General features: G+C 43.4%; 2 protein-coding genes across 4 annotated transcripts in view; one reads left to right on the forward strand and one right to left on the reverse strand.

Annotated features, from left to right (window-relative positions):
- Positions 1-5930, forward strand: part of ECM2 (extracellular matrix protein 2) — a 49708-nt gene extending 43778 nt beyond the window's left edge. The window contains exons 9-10 of the mRNA XM_084899019.1: positions 17-343; positions 4954-5930. Of these exons, the coding sequence (XP_084755145.1) occupies positions 17-343; positions 4954-5122 (496 nt within the window). The 3' untranslated portion in view covers positions 5123-5930. The remainder of the gene's footprint in view (positions 1-16; positions 344-4953) is intronic.
- CENPP (centromere protein P) overlaps positions 1-15847 on the reverse strand; it is a 191546-nt gene that overhangs the window by 58775 nt on the left and 116924 nt on the right. The window lies entirely within an intron of this gene.

The following is a 15847-nucleotide window of genomic DNA, read 5'->3' on the forward strand; positions in this document are numbered from 1 at the left end:
CGTTTCTTTGCTGCAGAAATCTCGAATCCATCGACCTTTCCTACAACCGGCTCTACCACGTCCCCTCCTACCTCCCCAAGTCGCTGCTGCACCTCGTGCTCCTGGGGAACAGGATCGAGCGCATTCCTGGCTACGTGTTTGGCCACATGGAGCCAGGCCTAGAGTACCTGTACCTGTCATTTAACAACCTCTCTGATGACGGCGTGGACCGAGTCTCCTTCTATGGGGCGTACCATTCTCTGAGAGAGTTATTTCTGGATCACAATAACTTCAAGTCGATACCACCAGGGGTACAAGAAATGAAAGCACTGCATTTTCTGAGGCTGAACAACAACAAGATACGGTAAAGTTTGGCTTTTTCAAGTACCCATTTGAATTGTTGCGACTGACAAAACATACAATTAAACTACTATGACATGATGTCTGGGATTTACTTTAAGAAAAAAAGTGATGAGAGTTGCATTAAGCCAGATTGGTAAATCTAAATAACTGTTGAAGCCAGAAGATAATACAATACATACATAAGAATTCATTGTTTTCTTCTAATGCTATATATTTGCAAACTTTCAGAGTAAAATTTTTCAAAGTATTATTATATAACTAGAGGCCTTGCACACAGATTCATGTACCAGCGGGGTTCCTCGGCCCAGCCTGTGGGGATCAGGCTGAAACTGACATCCCCCGAGGGGTACCAGATTGTGAGAGGACACAGGCCAGGCTGAGGGACCCACTAGTGCACGACTGGGGCCAGGGAGGAGCCATGGGAGGGCTCCAGGGCACATCAGGCCCAACTGGTCCAGTCCCGAGTGGCTGGACTCCAGCAGCAAGCTAACCTACTGGTCAGAGTGTCTATTCTCTAGTGATCAGTATGCGTCATAGCAACTGTACAAACAGTCAAATGAATGGTAGGACACTTAGCATATTAAGCTTTTATATAGATAGATACTTAGAACATTAAAAACAGGTTGAAATGGGGCATCAGGCATTAGATTATGGTGCTGATAATTCTAAATACGTTTATGAAGACCCCGTATCCCTCACCTGTGGAGACACACTCTCTGATGTGTTCCTCTCCCCAGGGTGCATGAGGAGCAGGGTTCACCGGGAACCTAGGTTAGTGCGTTAACAGGAGAGGCAGGTCACTGACCATGACCCTGAATAGTATCCAAACTCTTTTCCATAGTTCTCAAATTCCAAACACATTTAAACTAGACAGGGAAAGGGTCAAGAGTTTCTAAAAGCCTGTGGAAGAGGTGTGGTGGGGTAGACTTCGTAAGATTTGCTTTCAAAATATTTGGCTAAAACCCTTGCGAGGTCAGGCTATATGCTTGCCTCCTCTTTCACTTCCTTAGGAGGCATCGGCCTGTTTGTCCTGCTTCAGGGGGGATTTAGGAGGCCACGGCCTCCATTATGACCTTTCTCCTCCACCCCTAAATCAAAGGCCTCACACACAGATGACTGTTGCTTAAATCTGTTATTTCCCTAGGGGTAATAAAATGGTGAATTTTTGTTTTTGTCATTTTTTCCATATTTGCTAGCTGGAATTCTTCTGTAAAGAAATTTTCTTATCAACTGGGGCCATTTTGTTACTCTGAAAGGTTAGAAAAATGATCAATTCCCTTTTTAAAATGCCAGAAGAAAAAGCTGGTTACATATTTGGAAATATGAAAGGTGACAGATGTTAACTAAACTTACTGTGGCAACCATTTCCCAATATATACACACATCAAATCATTTGTTGTACACCTCAAATAATACAATATTATATGTCAACTAGAGGCCCGATGCACGAAACTGTGCAGGGGGGGTTGTATGCAGATTGACCATCACTACAAAACATAAGATGGCTGCCCCCATGTGGACACAAGATGGCCACCACAAGATGGCAGCAGGGGAAGGCAGTTGGGAGGGAACAAGCCTGCAAAGGAAGGGCAGTTGTGGGTGATTAGTCCAGCAGGGGAGGGCAGCCTTCTGCACCCTTCACAATCCTACAGGGATCAGGCCTAAACAAACAGTCAGACATCCCTCTCACAATCCAGGACTGCTGGTTCCCAACTGCTCACCTTCCTGCCTTCCTGATTTCCCCTAACTGCTTCTGCCTGCCAGCCTGATCACCCCTAATCACTCCCCTGCCAGGCTGATTGATGCCTAACTGCTCCCCTGCCAGCCTGTTTGCCCCTAACTTCCCTCCTCTGCTGGCCTGGTCACCCCTAACTGCTCTCCCCTGCAGGCCTGGGTCCCTCCCAACTGCCCTCCCCTGCTGGCCATCTTGTGTCCACATGGGGGCAGGATCTTTGACCACATGGGGACAGCCATATTGTGTGTTGGAGTGATAGTCAATCTGCATATTACTCTTTTATTAGATAGGATAGAGGCCTGGTGCATGGGTGGGGGCCAGCTGGTTTGCCCTGAAGGGTGTCCCAGATCACGGTGGGGGTTCCCTTGGAGCATGGGGCAGCTTGGGCGAGGGGCCTGTGGTGGTTTGCAGGCTGGCCACGCGCCCTGGTGACCCAAGCAGAGGCCCTGGTATCTGGGGTTTATTTATCTTCTACAATTGAAACTTTGTAGCCTGGAGCGGAGCCAAACCTTCTGCATGCTCTGTGGCAGCAGCCATTTCTGTTGGGATTTATGTACCTTCTATCATTGAAACTTTGTAGCCTTGAGTGGAGGCTTAGGCTGGCAAGGGCAGGTGGAAAGCTTGGCTTCCTCCATTGCTGGGGAAACCCAAGCCTCCCTCCTGCTCTCTGTGGCTGTAGACATCTTTTTTGGGTGTATTTGCATACTTGCTTCTGATTGGCTGGTGGGTGTGGCTAGTAGGTGTAGCAGAGCAGTGGTTAATTTGCATATTACTCTTTTATTAGATAGGATTACATCCCTATAAAACTGGAAAATTATATAGATGTATTATATATGAATAAAAAGATCATAAAATATGTTAAAATGTTAATAGTGGCTATCTCAGGAAAAAATTAATTGGTGATTAAGTGTTTTTGTTTTATTATTTTGTTTTGGCTCCCTCTCTGGAGAATCAACGTGGACTTACGGTTTTGCACATTTGGGATGTTTCAATCAATTATAATTATTGCTCTTACACTGTCCTATCCTTGGTCAATGGTAGCCCTTCAAGCTGGCTCCTATGTACTTGGACCGTCCGCATTGCCCCTAGTCAGTTAACTACTACATTTCCTACTGCACACCTGGGCGGCCTTGCTCCAGAGCCCAGCTCCTCTCATGGGAGCAGTACCAGGGGATCCAATCTGCACACCACGCATGTCCCTCCCAAGTGTGCTGTTGTGCTTTGAGGAGGTTAAGTGGACTGCCAGAAAACATGCATTTTGTAAAGAAAAAGAATGAGTTTATACTGACATTCCCAATTCAAATCTAACATTATAGAGTATTCCTTTTGTTTTAAACTTATCTTACAATGAAAATCTAGGTTTCCAACAATATCAATTTACATGTATTATATTAAAATATAAAAACATTAGCATGGAAATGATAAGACCATTATTATGAGTAACACAAGAGAGTCTGTGATATCTTTGGTAGCTCTATTTCTGTACAGTGTGCTCCACAAAGGATGCACACCTGAAATACAGCCATCTCATCTATCACAATGAGTTAACAACTTAGAACATGCTCAGAAATGGTCTTCATTTTTGGTTTTTAGCAATTGTATTTTTCTATTTAATATTATTTTTCCTATGTTAAACATTTATATGATTCCAACATCAAAACTGTATAACAAAGAAGTCTTTCTCCTATGTTTATCCCTTACACTGTAATCCATCCTTTCCCATATGTTAAATTTGTAAATTAACTTTTAGTTTATCCTTCCAGTATTTCTTTTGGAAAATACTGGGAGCATTTTCCAGTATTTCCAGTATGTAAATACTTACATGCATATTAATATTCCCCCATCCTTCCCATAATTAACATACAAGTATTCCACAGAAAACTTCATTTACCTCTCTAGAGAATGTGCTTACTTTCATTCTTTACTTTTTTAAAATTATGTCAAGGATATCATTCCATATCAGTATATAAAGAATTTCTTCATTCCATTTTATAACTGAATAGTATTGTACTTTGCAGATATATTATGCAACCATTTCCTTATTGATATACATTTTATTGTTTCCATTCTTTTACTACTTACTACAAATGCCAAAATGCACAACTTTGTTAGATTGTTTTTTATTTTTTAGTCTCACTTTGGGATCAATTCCTAAAACTGGGGTTGCAGGGTGATAAAATACACATGTAATTTTGCTAGATAATGCAAAAATTCTTTTGATAGAGCAGTGAATTCCCTGCAGTGGTGTTTGGTCCTCCACAGCCTCACTGTCAGGACATGTGGACGAGCTTTTGGACGTTTGGGTAGCAAGTCTGGTGAGAGTGATATGCCAGCATACTTTCAACTGACAGTTCTCTCATCATGAATGAAACTGAGTATCTTTTCACATTCACACATTTCATTGTTTCTCTTGTGAACTAGTTACCTTCTCCCCCTCCCCCCCCTTTTCCCCCTTCCTTCTAGATGTTTAGGTCTTTGTATATAAGCCCTTTATCTGTGATAAAAGTTGCAAATATCTGCTCCTAGTTTGCCATTTGTCTTTTAAGTGCATTCTTTAACACCCAGTAGTCAATTTATTAATCTCATCTTTCAGAGCTTCTAGTTTATGTCATAAGCAGGAAGATCTTCCCTGAACCCAGGGCACAACCATACTTCTGACCATAATGCAGAATTCTGGTCAGAGTAAATGTCTTCATTTACTCACATTTAGATCTTTGATGTATTCTGAATCTTTTCTGGTATATAATATAAAAAAGGACTCTAACTTTATTAAATGAAAAAATAAAATTTAAAAATAAATATATAATTTAACTCCTAAATTATGAAGGCAGTATATTACTTGAACCATTCTGACTTTCACGTCTACTTTTCCTTAGGCATGTTCTCCCAGAACAAATCTGCAATGCCAAAGAAGATGACGATTCAACACTGGAACATCTTCATCTTGAAAACAATTATATTAAAACAAGAGAAATATCACCCTATGCATTTTCATGCATAAGATCATATTCAAGTATTGTTCTTAAGCCACAGAATATAAAGTAATTCCGCATGTCCTTTGTCAATTAAACCTGTATTTATATATTTACTGTAGCAGCATTTATCATCAAGAAAGACATCATGTTATGTTACACTCAGTATTATTAAGCTATTGTAGTATACCTGACTCATTAGAGACGAACAGCCAGAAATACATCTAGAAGGTGTAGTCTTCTAGACTTTAGCGAAGGCTTCAGCTTCACGCGGGAGAATGAAGCCATCCCCCCGGAGGGCTCCCTCAGGAAGCAGGAGGCTGTGCACTGCGGAGCAGACTGAGAATCTGGACAAAGCATGCTTGTCCTTGACCAGCAGCCTGTGACCAGCACTATCAGCGGACACTTGAAGGCCATTTATAAATCGTGTAAGTTCTGTTTCAAAACCAGGAAGTGCGCAGAAAAAATTACTGGTGGAAGTTATGAATGAGTGTTCTGTTTGTTACTCCAATGTTAAAACAATAATATATTAATTTTCAACTCTAGCTGGTTTGTCTCAGTGGATAGAGCATCAGCTTGTGGACTGAAGGGTCCTGGGCTCAATTCTGGTCAGAGCACACGCCCGGGTTCTGGGTTCAATCCCCATTAGGGGGGCAGGCAGGAGGCAGCTGATCAATAATTCTCTCTCATCATTGATGTTCCCATCGCTCTCTCTTCCTCGCCCTTCCTCCCTAAAGAAATCAATTTAAAAAATTTTTAAAAATGTTTTTCTTAAAGAACCGATGATACAATTATTGGTATAAGTACACTTAATTACTGGGTCAGCTTTAGTTTCTTCTATTAATTATATGTGTGAAATTAAAACACTATTGTATTGTTAATTTCCTGGTGTTGATAATTGTACTATGGTTATTAATGTGATTATTAATATTAGGGGAAGCTGGGAGAAGGATACACATGTCCATACTATTTTGAAAGTTTTCTGCAATTCCAAGAAGTGTAATAGTATATTAAGATTACCATATTTGTTTATTCAAGATCAAAAGATTTTATGAAAAGCAATGGAATTTGCTTAAAATAGATTTTCCTAATCTTTGACTCTACACTTACAAATGTAACCTAGCGCATGAGATTTTGGAATCTTCACTCTATTGGTCACTCTTAGCACTCATCTTCCTTGCCCTGATTTGCTCAAGGGTATGTGTCCTTCCCCTCAGTTCAATTTAACACAAAACTATCAATAGTCACTATGTATCAGACTCTACCAAAAGCTTTTATCTTTAGTCTAAATAATTTATAGTAGGCACATGTAGAAACTCTGCTGAGTTCTTTGTTACTATCAGTTTTGTGTCTTGAAAGTTCCAGCCTTGGCACCCTTGCAGAGGCTACCCCAATCTTGAACTGCAGTTATTTAATCTTTTAATAGTTCTCTCACCCCCTCAGAACCTCCCACCCTCACCTGACAAGGCTGTTATGAGAAGCACAACATGAAAAGCATCTGGGAAGTGTATATGCATGTGTGTACATTTCATATGAAATTGAGACAATTAGCATATTCACCAAAGTTGATTATTACAGATAAAACTAATTCAAATTATACCAGGAATCAGATATAATTATACCAGGAATCAGGTACCTGAGTACCAATTTTGGTCATCCTAGCCGACTTGTGAAAGTTCAGTTTACCCACTTGAGCATTAATTTCTAAGCCTTCTAAGTCCCCTTGTATTAATAGCTATTTTGAGATTATAACATAAACAAGAATAATAATGTGATGGAGACTGTTAGAATCAAAAGCCAAGGATTAAACTAAGTGGTTAAAAACAGAAAAATAATCTATGGAATAAAAAGTTGAGATATATAACTAGTTTCAAAATGTAGGAGCATTAACTAATTTAAACTGGCCAAGTTGAATTTAAGAGTCAGGTAAAAATAAGAAGATATGGCTATCCATTCATTTAACAAGAAACCTCTTGCTATGTGAATGTAAATGCATAGACCTATAGAGATTTTCAACTGATGTACCTCAAGTGTCTTAGAAACATGAAATACCTGACTAGTCAGGGGCACTAACCTCCTTTTCTCTTACATTGTCAAAAAGTGACGACAGCAGCCCAGCTGGTGTGGCTCAGTGGTTGAGTGTCACGGTTCAATTCTTGGTCAGGGCACATGCCCATGCTGTGGGCTCAATCCCCAGTAAGGGGGCACACAGGCGGCAGCCAATCCATGATTCTTTCTCATCATGGATGGTTCTATATCTCTCTCCCTATCCCTTTCTCTCTAAAATAAATAAAAATATACTTTAATAAAATGATAACAGCCATCAAAACAATAGCCATCCTGTGTGAAATTATACCTATTTTTTTTGTCAGATCGGCAAAAAACAAAAACCCACCTTATTTTTTTGGTATACCATAAAATTTTACTAATTAGTGTGTGCCATGAGATGAAAAAGGTTAAAATCGCTGGTTAAAGGCAATCTAAACAGTAAACAAAATCATTTTTGGAGGGGGCTCAACCTGAATAAAGTGATTCAACAGATATAGCATCCTGGGACAACACAGGTGGATACTGAGCCTTTCCTGCACTCCTTTTTCATTCAGCTTTAATTAGCTATGTTCCAGATGCTATTCTTAAAAGGAGATAAGAAGATTAGGTGAGGACTGCTCTTGGAGCACCCAGTGTTGTAGGGGCAATAAGTAGGAAATCAAAAAGACAAGCAAACCAATAGGCAGGCAGAACAAGATGCAAAGCAATGAAGCATGGTGGGTCCTGAGTCCCCTCTTCTTGAGTCCCCCTGGCCCCAAGTTTTAAGAACGTCCAAGCCTCATGAGACCCAGGCAGACTGAGCCATTCCCAGCAGCCTTGGAGGACACAAGCCCAGGAGCACAGTGAGACCCTACTGTGCGCTCAGGGGCACCCTGTGGGGAGCAGAATCTCTAGGAAGGCTGAAAATCAGAATGACTGACTGAAGCTGTGTTCTTAAGTCAGAAGAAAAAATCAGTTACTTCAACTGATTTTACTATAATTATTTTATGAAATGTCTGGCACTGAACTTTTGCAGCCTTGAAATTTCATCATGCTCTTCATAGGAAGTTTCAAACACATTTTAAAAAAAAGTGATCAATGTCCTGATAGCAAACATTCTTCACAATGCAATGTTAGAAAACACGCAGATGTCCTATAATTACTAACACATATGTATACAAAGGAACTGCTGACCTAGTCATGGTCTGAAAATATGAATGGTGTCATCTTTGCACATATGTACAAGGAATACTAATTACATTTTTAATTTTGAGACTTGGCTTATTATAGATAAGACTAGAGCCCGGCCTGCACCTTCTCACAATCTAGGACCCCTAGGGGGATGTCCAACTGCCAGTTTATTGCCCTAAACTGGCAGTCGGACATCCCTCTCACAATCCGGGACCACTGGCTCCTCACTGCTGGCCGGCCGGCCTGCCTGCCTGATAGCCCCTAACCACTCTTCCTGCCTGCCTGATCACCCCTAACCACCTGTCTTAGCCCCCGCTGCCGTGGCTTCGTGTGGAAAGACGTCTGGAAGGTCGTTCGGCTATCTGGTCTAATTAGCATATTATGCTCTTATTATTATAGATACTATTTCAAAAAGCACAAAAGACTTGATATGGTGAAGGCATGTATAGCCTGGAATCGTAAGAGAGTAACTGCCCAAAGATGGGGTACCTAGTGCCCTCCTGGGTCCTGATGATGAACTGGGCAGTCGTTTCCCTTTCGTGGGACTCAGTGAGCTAACCATAGAGCAGCTGTGTGGACAGGCCAGTGCTGTGTGGCCCAGCAGGGGTCATGGGCCTGAGGAAAATGTACTCCTTAAGACTCTTCCTTTGGAGGAAGCAGCTTTGCTACTGTCGGAAAGAGCTAGCTGCCACTGCTCCTCCTTTGTTCCTTAAAACAAATAGAAAGGAACTATCTAAATCACATGCCAACTTTTAAGATTCACAAAGAACATGCAACCAAAGCCCCTGGTCCTCCTCTCACCTTCTGCCCAACAGCCAGGCTGCAGAGTGGCCTGAGCAGACGCTTCTCCGGATGCAGTCAAACTCTGTGTATCTGGGCAAGGACGTTCAGCTGGTGTGTCTGTGCCTTCGAGCTCCAGCACCACAGAGCCTGAGCACATCTGCAACAACCACAGACTGCTGACCTTTGGCCCAGAACCCTGAAAGGCAATTAGCGGAGCGCAAGTTCTGCAGGATGGCTAGGGCGTGGCACAGACGAGGCTCATGCATCCTCCACCTCTGTCTGGCTTGGGCCTTACCCTGCATCTGCTGACGGAAGTCCACAAGGCAGAAAGTCTGGGTGTGTGCACTTTTGAATTTGAGGGCACAGGTACCTGGTGTATTGGGTGCTGCCAAAAAGGGTGAGGAAGATGCAAGAACCTCTCTGTTGGCTCCCACTGTCAAATGACTCCATCATTTAGGAGTTGGCATCATTAAGGCAAAGTCAGTTAATTCTTAAGATAACAGATTTTGACTAAAAATCCAAGATGGCAGAGGATTAAGTGAAGTTACACTAATTTCCACCCAGGACCCAGCTAATGTTAACAGTACTCCTAAACAACAGAAAGGAATCTGTACATTTTAAGGATTTGTACAGAAAAAGTGATAAACTGAACTGGAAAAGATTTATATATTCATAAAATTAATGAAGAATGATTTCTCTTATTAATATTTCCTGCATAAGAACTTCAGAAAGCTAGAGCATACTGTACAAACAAGTCACATTCTGACAGCTGGTAATACTTAGGAATCAACTGGCTTCTCTGCATAGCAGCAGCATTGCCTAAGTCCCCAAGCCAGCATTTAAGCACACCAGGGATCACTCGGTTCCGAGATGCTGACATAAAAGAATGAAGTACTCAAATTCTGCTGTTCAAGTGAAAACTCCAAGGGCTGGGTGAAACCCTCTACAATATCTATCCACCACGTTCCCTTATTTAGGAAACAGTGTCCTCATAGGAGAGGCATGTACAGACTGACACGATAACGGTTCCTGTCTGCAGCTGAAGAGGCAAGCTTAAAATTCAAACACACTAACAGTACCCCGAAGGTCAGGAGTCCCGGCCAGCTCTCACTGACGCCAGATGACCGGGGCCCCTACATCCTAGAAGTCTACGGAACATGTGGTTCATCCTTTGTAGCTCAACAGGCTCTGAACTGGAACCCCTCTAGCTGTGGGCTTGGCCAAGTCACACTCTGATTTCTAGTCTGCACGTCCCTCCCATCGGGGGACGACCATCTCCCAAGGCTGCGGGAAGGGTGAGCGAGGTGATGTCCATGAGAGTGCCAGGCAGGTGAATGCCAGGTCAGGGGCTGGGAAACCAGCAGGCAGGAAGGGTCAGTGACTTGCTCAAGGTTGCCAGGCCTCTAACTTGATACAATAGATACTATTGGGTATAATAATTATTCCGGGAACTTCAGTCCTTAGTGTGAAATAAGTGGGAGAATGGCGGGCCTAGCACACCGGGTGGAGCCAGCGTGCACTCTCTGACGAGGACCAGGCTCCGGCGGGACGCACAGCAGCGCCCAGAGCGACTGTGAGGGCTGTCCTGAGTCCCGTCCGCCCACACCCATCTCCCAGGGCAGGTGCCCCAGGGCAGCGCGCAGAGCAGGGCCTCCCCTCCGGAAACGGAAACGCTGAGTTGAAGTCCTCCTTGTCACACACTTGGGGAAAGTTTAGGAGCAGATTGTTTTCACTGGGGGTTTAATTATTTCCTTACTGCCCCTGTGACTGGACCTCACCCAACAGATGCAGAGGCACCTATAAAACATTGTTAGCTCAGCTAAAACAGCCATGCTCAGTCCTACGCATACCAACACGGCGGCACGTCCTAACTCAGACCCAGGTCGGAGCGGCCTCGCGCTGCACACAAACAGCAAAGACTGAAGCCCTGCCAGTCGCTCTGCCCCAGCTGTTTACAGGGAACGGAGTGTTTCTCACTTGATGAAGAGCTTAGTGATCACTCAACTAAAAAAATCATAACTATTTCTTCTTTGAAGTTATGTTTCTTTTTCTACATTAACATGGAGATAAAATCAAACCTAACTGTCTAGCATATTTTTTCCTTTGCACAAAATGTGAGGAATGTGAGTACACACAAGGGAAAACAGACCGCTTTAAACATAACAGGCAATTGCACTAACCACACATTAGTTTGGAAGAAAAATACATCATGTTACTAAAATGTCATTATGTGTTCCTAAGTAACAGGATCTCTGTGGTCAAATAAACTTACATTAAACCATCAGCTGATGCAAGCAAATCTTTAAAAAAAAATTATTAAATTTTTTGGGTGATAATGGTTAAAAGGATCATATAGATTTTCAAGTGTACATTTTTATGATACATGATTTGTATATTGCATTGTGTGCCAACATAAGCAAATCTTTTTGTAAGTAAGATTCTGATGAAGGTTCATTTGTTTTGAATGAATTGAAAATTACGTTCACAATTACCAAATGTATACGTACACTGTCTGAAAGATAAATTAAACTACTATTATGGTACTCAGAATGAAGATTGCACTATAAATTGTAAATCCATTTTAGGGCAATAGTTCCTAACTATTTGAAGGATGGACGCCTTTGACGATATCATGAAAACTATAATGAGCCCTCTATACAGAAAAAGACTTTGCATGTTATCAAAAGATTCATATAACCTTTCACAAATTATCTAAGGATTCATGTACTCTAGGTTAAGAATCCCTTCTAGGGTAACTCCTTAATTAACATAAAATAAGTTTTACATGTAAATATTTAATTAGAGGTAAGGATACAACAAAGAGTTAAAATTACTTTTAAGGCAAAGTGCCTTATTTCCAACAATTATTTAGCATTTATTCCCCCTTTATTTAGGAATATTTCTAAAGCCACATAAGAAGTTAAATGAGCTGAAACCGGTTTGGCTCATGGTAGAGCTTCGGTCTGCAGACTGAAAGGTCCAGGTTCGATTCCGGTCGGGGGCATGTACATTGGTTGCGGGCACATCCCCGGTAGGGGGTATGCAAGAGGCAGCTGGTTGATGTTTCTCTCTCATTGACGTTTCTAGCTCTCTATCTCTCTCCCTTCCTCTCTGTAAAAAATCAATAAAATATATATTTTTTTAAAAAGTTAAATGAACATCTTCATACTCTTCACGTACATTCACCAATTAATAGTATTTCTCACATTCACTTTATCTCTTTGCACATGCATAATATCTATATAGCTACACATACATATGTATGTACTTGCAAGGGACAGGGTCTGGACCATTTGAATGTAAGTTGTAGACATTAAAACTATCACTTCCCTAAGAATCTTTTAAGAACATTTTCTTACATAACCATGAGATGATGACAACATCCTTCACATTATGAAACCCAAGAAATTTAACATTAACTATCACCTAACATACAGTCTGTATCAGATACCCCCAAATATCACAATCATTTCCTGACTTCCTGTGTGTGTGTGTGTGTGTGTGTGTGTGTGTATAATTTAGATCTAAATGAGCTCACATCCTGGCCCTTTCATCTTCGCTAGAGTAGCAATTTCTTAACTTTGCTGAAGGGTCCAAGTCAGCTACATTGTAGAATGTCACTTATCTGCATTTGCCCAATTATTTCCTCAAGATTAAATTTAATCAAAACATTTTTGGAAAGAATGCTACATAGGTGATGTCAATGTTTTTTTTGCATTATAACATGAGGCTCAAAATGCTGGGCTGGCCTGTTAGTGGCGATGCTGAGACGTTAAGGTAAGGGGGTATCTTTATCACCTTGTAATCTTATATATTAAACCCTAATATGCAAATTGATCAAATGGCGGAACGACCAGTTGCTATGACACATACTGAACACCAGGGGGCAGACGCTCAGCGCAGGAGCTGTCCCTTGGGTGGCCAGTGTGCTCCCACAGGGGGAGCACCGCTCGGCCATAAGCCAGGCTCGTGGCCGGCAAGCACAATGGCAGTGGGGGAGCCGCTCCTGCCTCCGCTCTGGGTGGGTGGTAAGGAGTGAGGGTGAGCTGGAATGTGAGAGGGCCCAGGCTGGACTGAGAGACTTCCGCCCCCGCCCCCCACCCCCGCGCCCCAAGTGCACGAATTTCATGCACCAGGCTTCTAGCTATGAGACAATCTGCAAGGTAAGACTGGATCTCTGTGAATATCTTGCCATCCATATCCTTTCAGCTTCCATTTATTACTTTTGCCTTAATTACTATACTGGAGAGTACACAGAGGTGAGTTTTTCTTTTTCACGTTTTTATTTATTGATTTTAGAGTGAGAAAACCATCCATCTTGTGTAACATTTACTCATGCACTCACTGGCTGGCTTGTGCATGTGCCTGCCCGGGACGGATCCACAACAGGGACTTTGTCCTCCCGTGTTCACAGTCAGCATGCTTCTCCAGGAGCTCAGATTCTTTTCTCTCGTTATTATACAAAAGATTTTGCATCTGACATGTTATAACCCATTACCATTCTTATTTGTCTGTGGGTGTTCAAACTCCCTTCCCAGTTTCCATGTTCTGTTTACACACTACAGCAATCTCTGTTCACTTCCAGGCCTGCTGGCATGCTGAGATGCTTCAAGCATGACTCATACTTTCCTGGCCGCACCTGATCCTTCTAGTGGGAAGCAGTCCCTCACACACACCCCGAAGGCAGACACACTCCCTGCTTTCAGTCTTCTCAGTGGAACAAACTGGGCAATTTACTTAAAACAAGACCTTGACCTGTAAGCATTCTTCAAAACAAACTGACTTTTCAGGCATCATTTTAAAATATTATAAATCCACATAACATTTTAAACTAAATTGTATATGACCTTCATTCTTCATAAACTCAATTCATTCTAAATGACAATTTATAGCATAACTTTGTTCTCAAGGGAAATCTCCCTCAACTGCGCATCACAGAAGTGAGTGCTCAGCGGCACAGGGCACAGAGGGAGGGGAGCCACGTGAGGGAGGCACTGCCCGGAGTTGGAATCATACAGGAATTAAGAACTGTCAGATTGATTTTTGAAGATATTCTGTAAATTTGGATTTTATATAAAATTTCCTGATTTAAAAAACATATATATGCTACAAACAAAACACATCTTTAGCCTCCATCCTGCCTATGGCGATGACCTGCGGTACATCATCAATTCATTATGAACCACAAAGCTGCCTGGTCCACCCTGAAGGATACCTGAGCAATCCACACCACGCAGAAAACACCATCCAGAAAGTCAAAGCCATTCCTTTCAAAACTCTGTGAATGTGTGCTATATACTACCTTGATGTCATGCATAAAGAACACACGTTCTTTACCATATCCTTCCAAACGGAGTCCACACCTGCTGGGCCATCTCCACAGCGCGAGGTGCAATCCCAAGACTATGGAGGGTATGTGCCCTGGAGGGGTCCCTAGCCGCCCTCTCTGCAGATCAGAGGGAATAACCCATCTGCACCACCCGCCAGCATGATGCTGTAGCCCTCTGCCAGATCGAAGCAAGGAGGAAGATAAGCTCAGGGCTCTCGAGAGGAGAGAGAAAACGGCTGTCACACACCTTTACAAAACCGCGCCCCCAGTGCCTCCCGGCCCGCAGGCAGGCAGAAGCCACCTGGGGGAGCTGTGCAGGGGACAGGCCGGAAAGGAGAGTGGATGGACACTTGGGGTGAGCAGAGGCCAAGGCAGAGAGGGGCGGACACGCTGCACCGAGAGGAAGAGCTGCCCCTCCGCCCAGCCCAGCGGTACCTCGTAAGGAGGGCGCACTGACAGCTTTACTTTGCAAGAGAAGCTGAAGCTTCTAAGTACAGCCATAACGAAACTTCACACACACGAGCCTCAGACAAGAATGTTCTAATGTCCATAGCTGCCCTACAAATGGGAAAGAACCCAACTGACTAAATATAAAGTATGTAATTTGTGGCATATTCACACAATAGAACACCACACAATAATGACAATGAACAAATAACTGCTAACCAAACGGATGGGGGGAGGGGGGGTCCTCATAACCTCAACGCTGAATGAAGCAAGCGGCCCAGCAGAGCAAGCGCGGCCGCCGCCCTGCCCCGGGGACGCCAGCAGGGTTGCGAGCGAAGCCGGGGCCTGGGCTGCGAGCGGAGCCGGGGCCTGGGCACGGAGGCTTGGGCGCAGGGTGTGAGGTTGAGCCGTACCATTATAATGTGCTTACATTTCTGTCAGACATACTTCAGCTTAAAGTTAAAAAAAGACACTGTGCACAACAAATACGATCACACCCCAGGGCCTCCATCACAGCGGCTGCTCTCGTGGAACGCAGGTTAATCAAATCCCACCAACTTCCAAGATGTCACAGCTCGCCAAGGAGCCATGTTAGTTCAAAAACAAAGCCACAGCTGAACTAAACTAACTGAAGAAACAGAACATAAGCATTCTCACCAAACCCGCAGCCGCCACCCTGGGGACAGCGCATGGGACGGTCCAGCTCCAGGCCCAAGAAAAGGAGTTTATTTGGGGGGGGGGGGGGGGGGGGCTGCACACCTGAGCCACAGCACAACACACACACACACACACACACACACACACACACACACACCCCATAGCTGGAGCTGCCATTTCTCTGGGAGGGAGAGGATGGTCACATCCTCCGGGCAGAAGAACAACTGCTGACGGGAGGCGCGCTGTGAGGACAGGCCTGCACGCCGGGGCCCGGGCAGTGCCGGGAGCCCGGCATCCAGCACGGAGGCCCTCTCAGCAGATGAGGACAATGTCCTCTCTGGAAGGATGCGGCCTTCTTGATGG

This window comes from Pipistrellus hanaki (assembly GCF_964339955.1).
Source record: "Pipistrellus hanaki genome assembly, chromosome: 11".
NCBI lineage: Eukaryota > Metazoa > Chordata > Mammalia > Chiroptera > Vespertilionidae > Pipistrellus > Pipistrellus hanaki.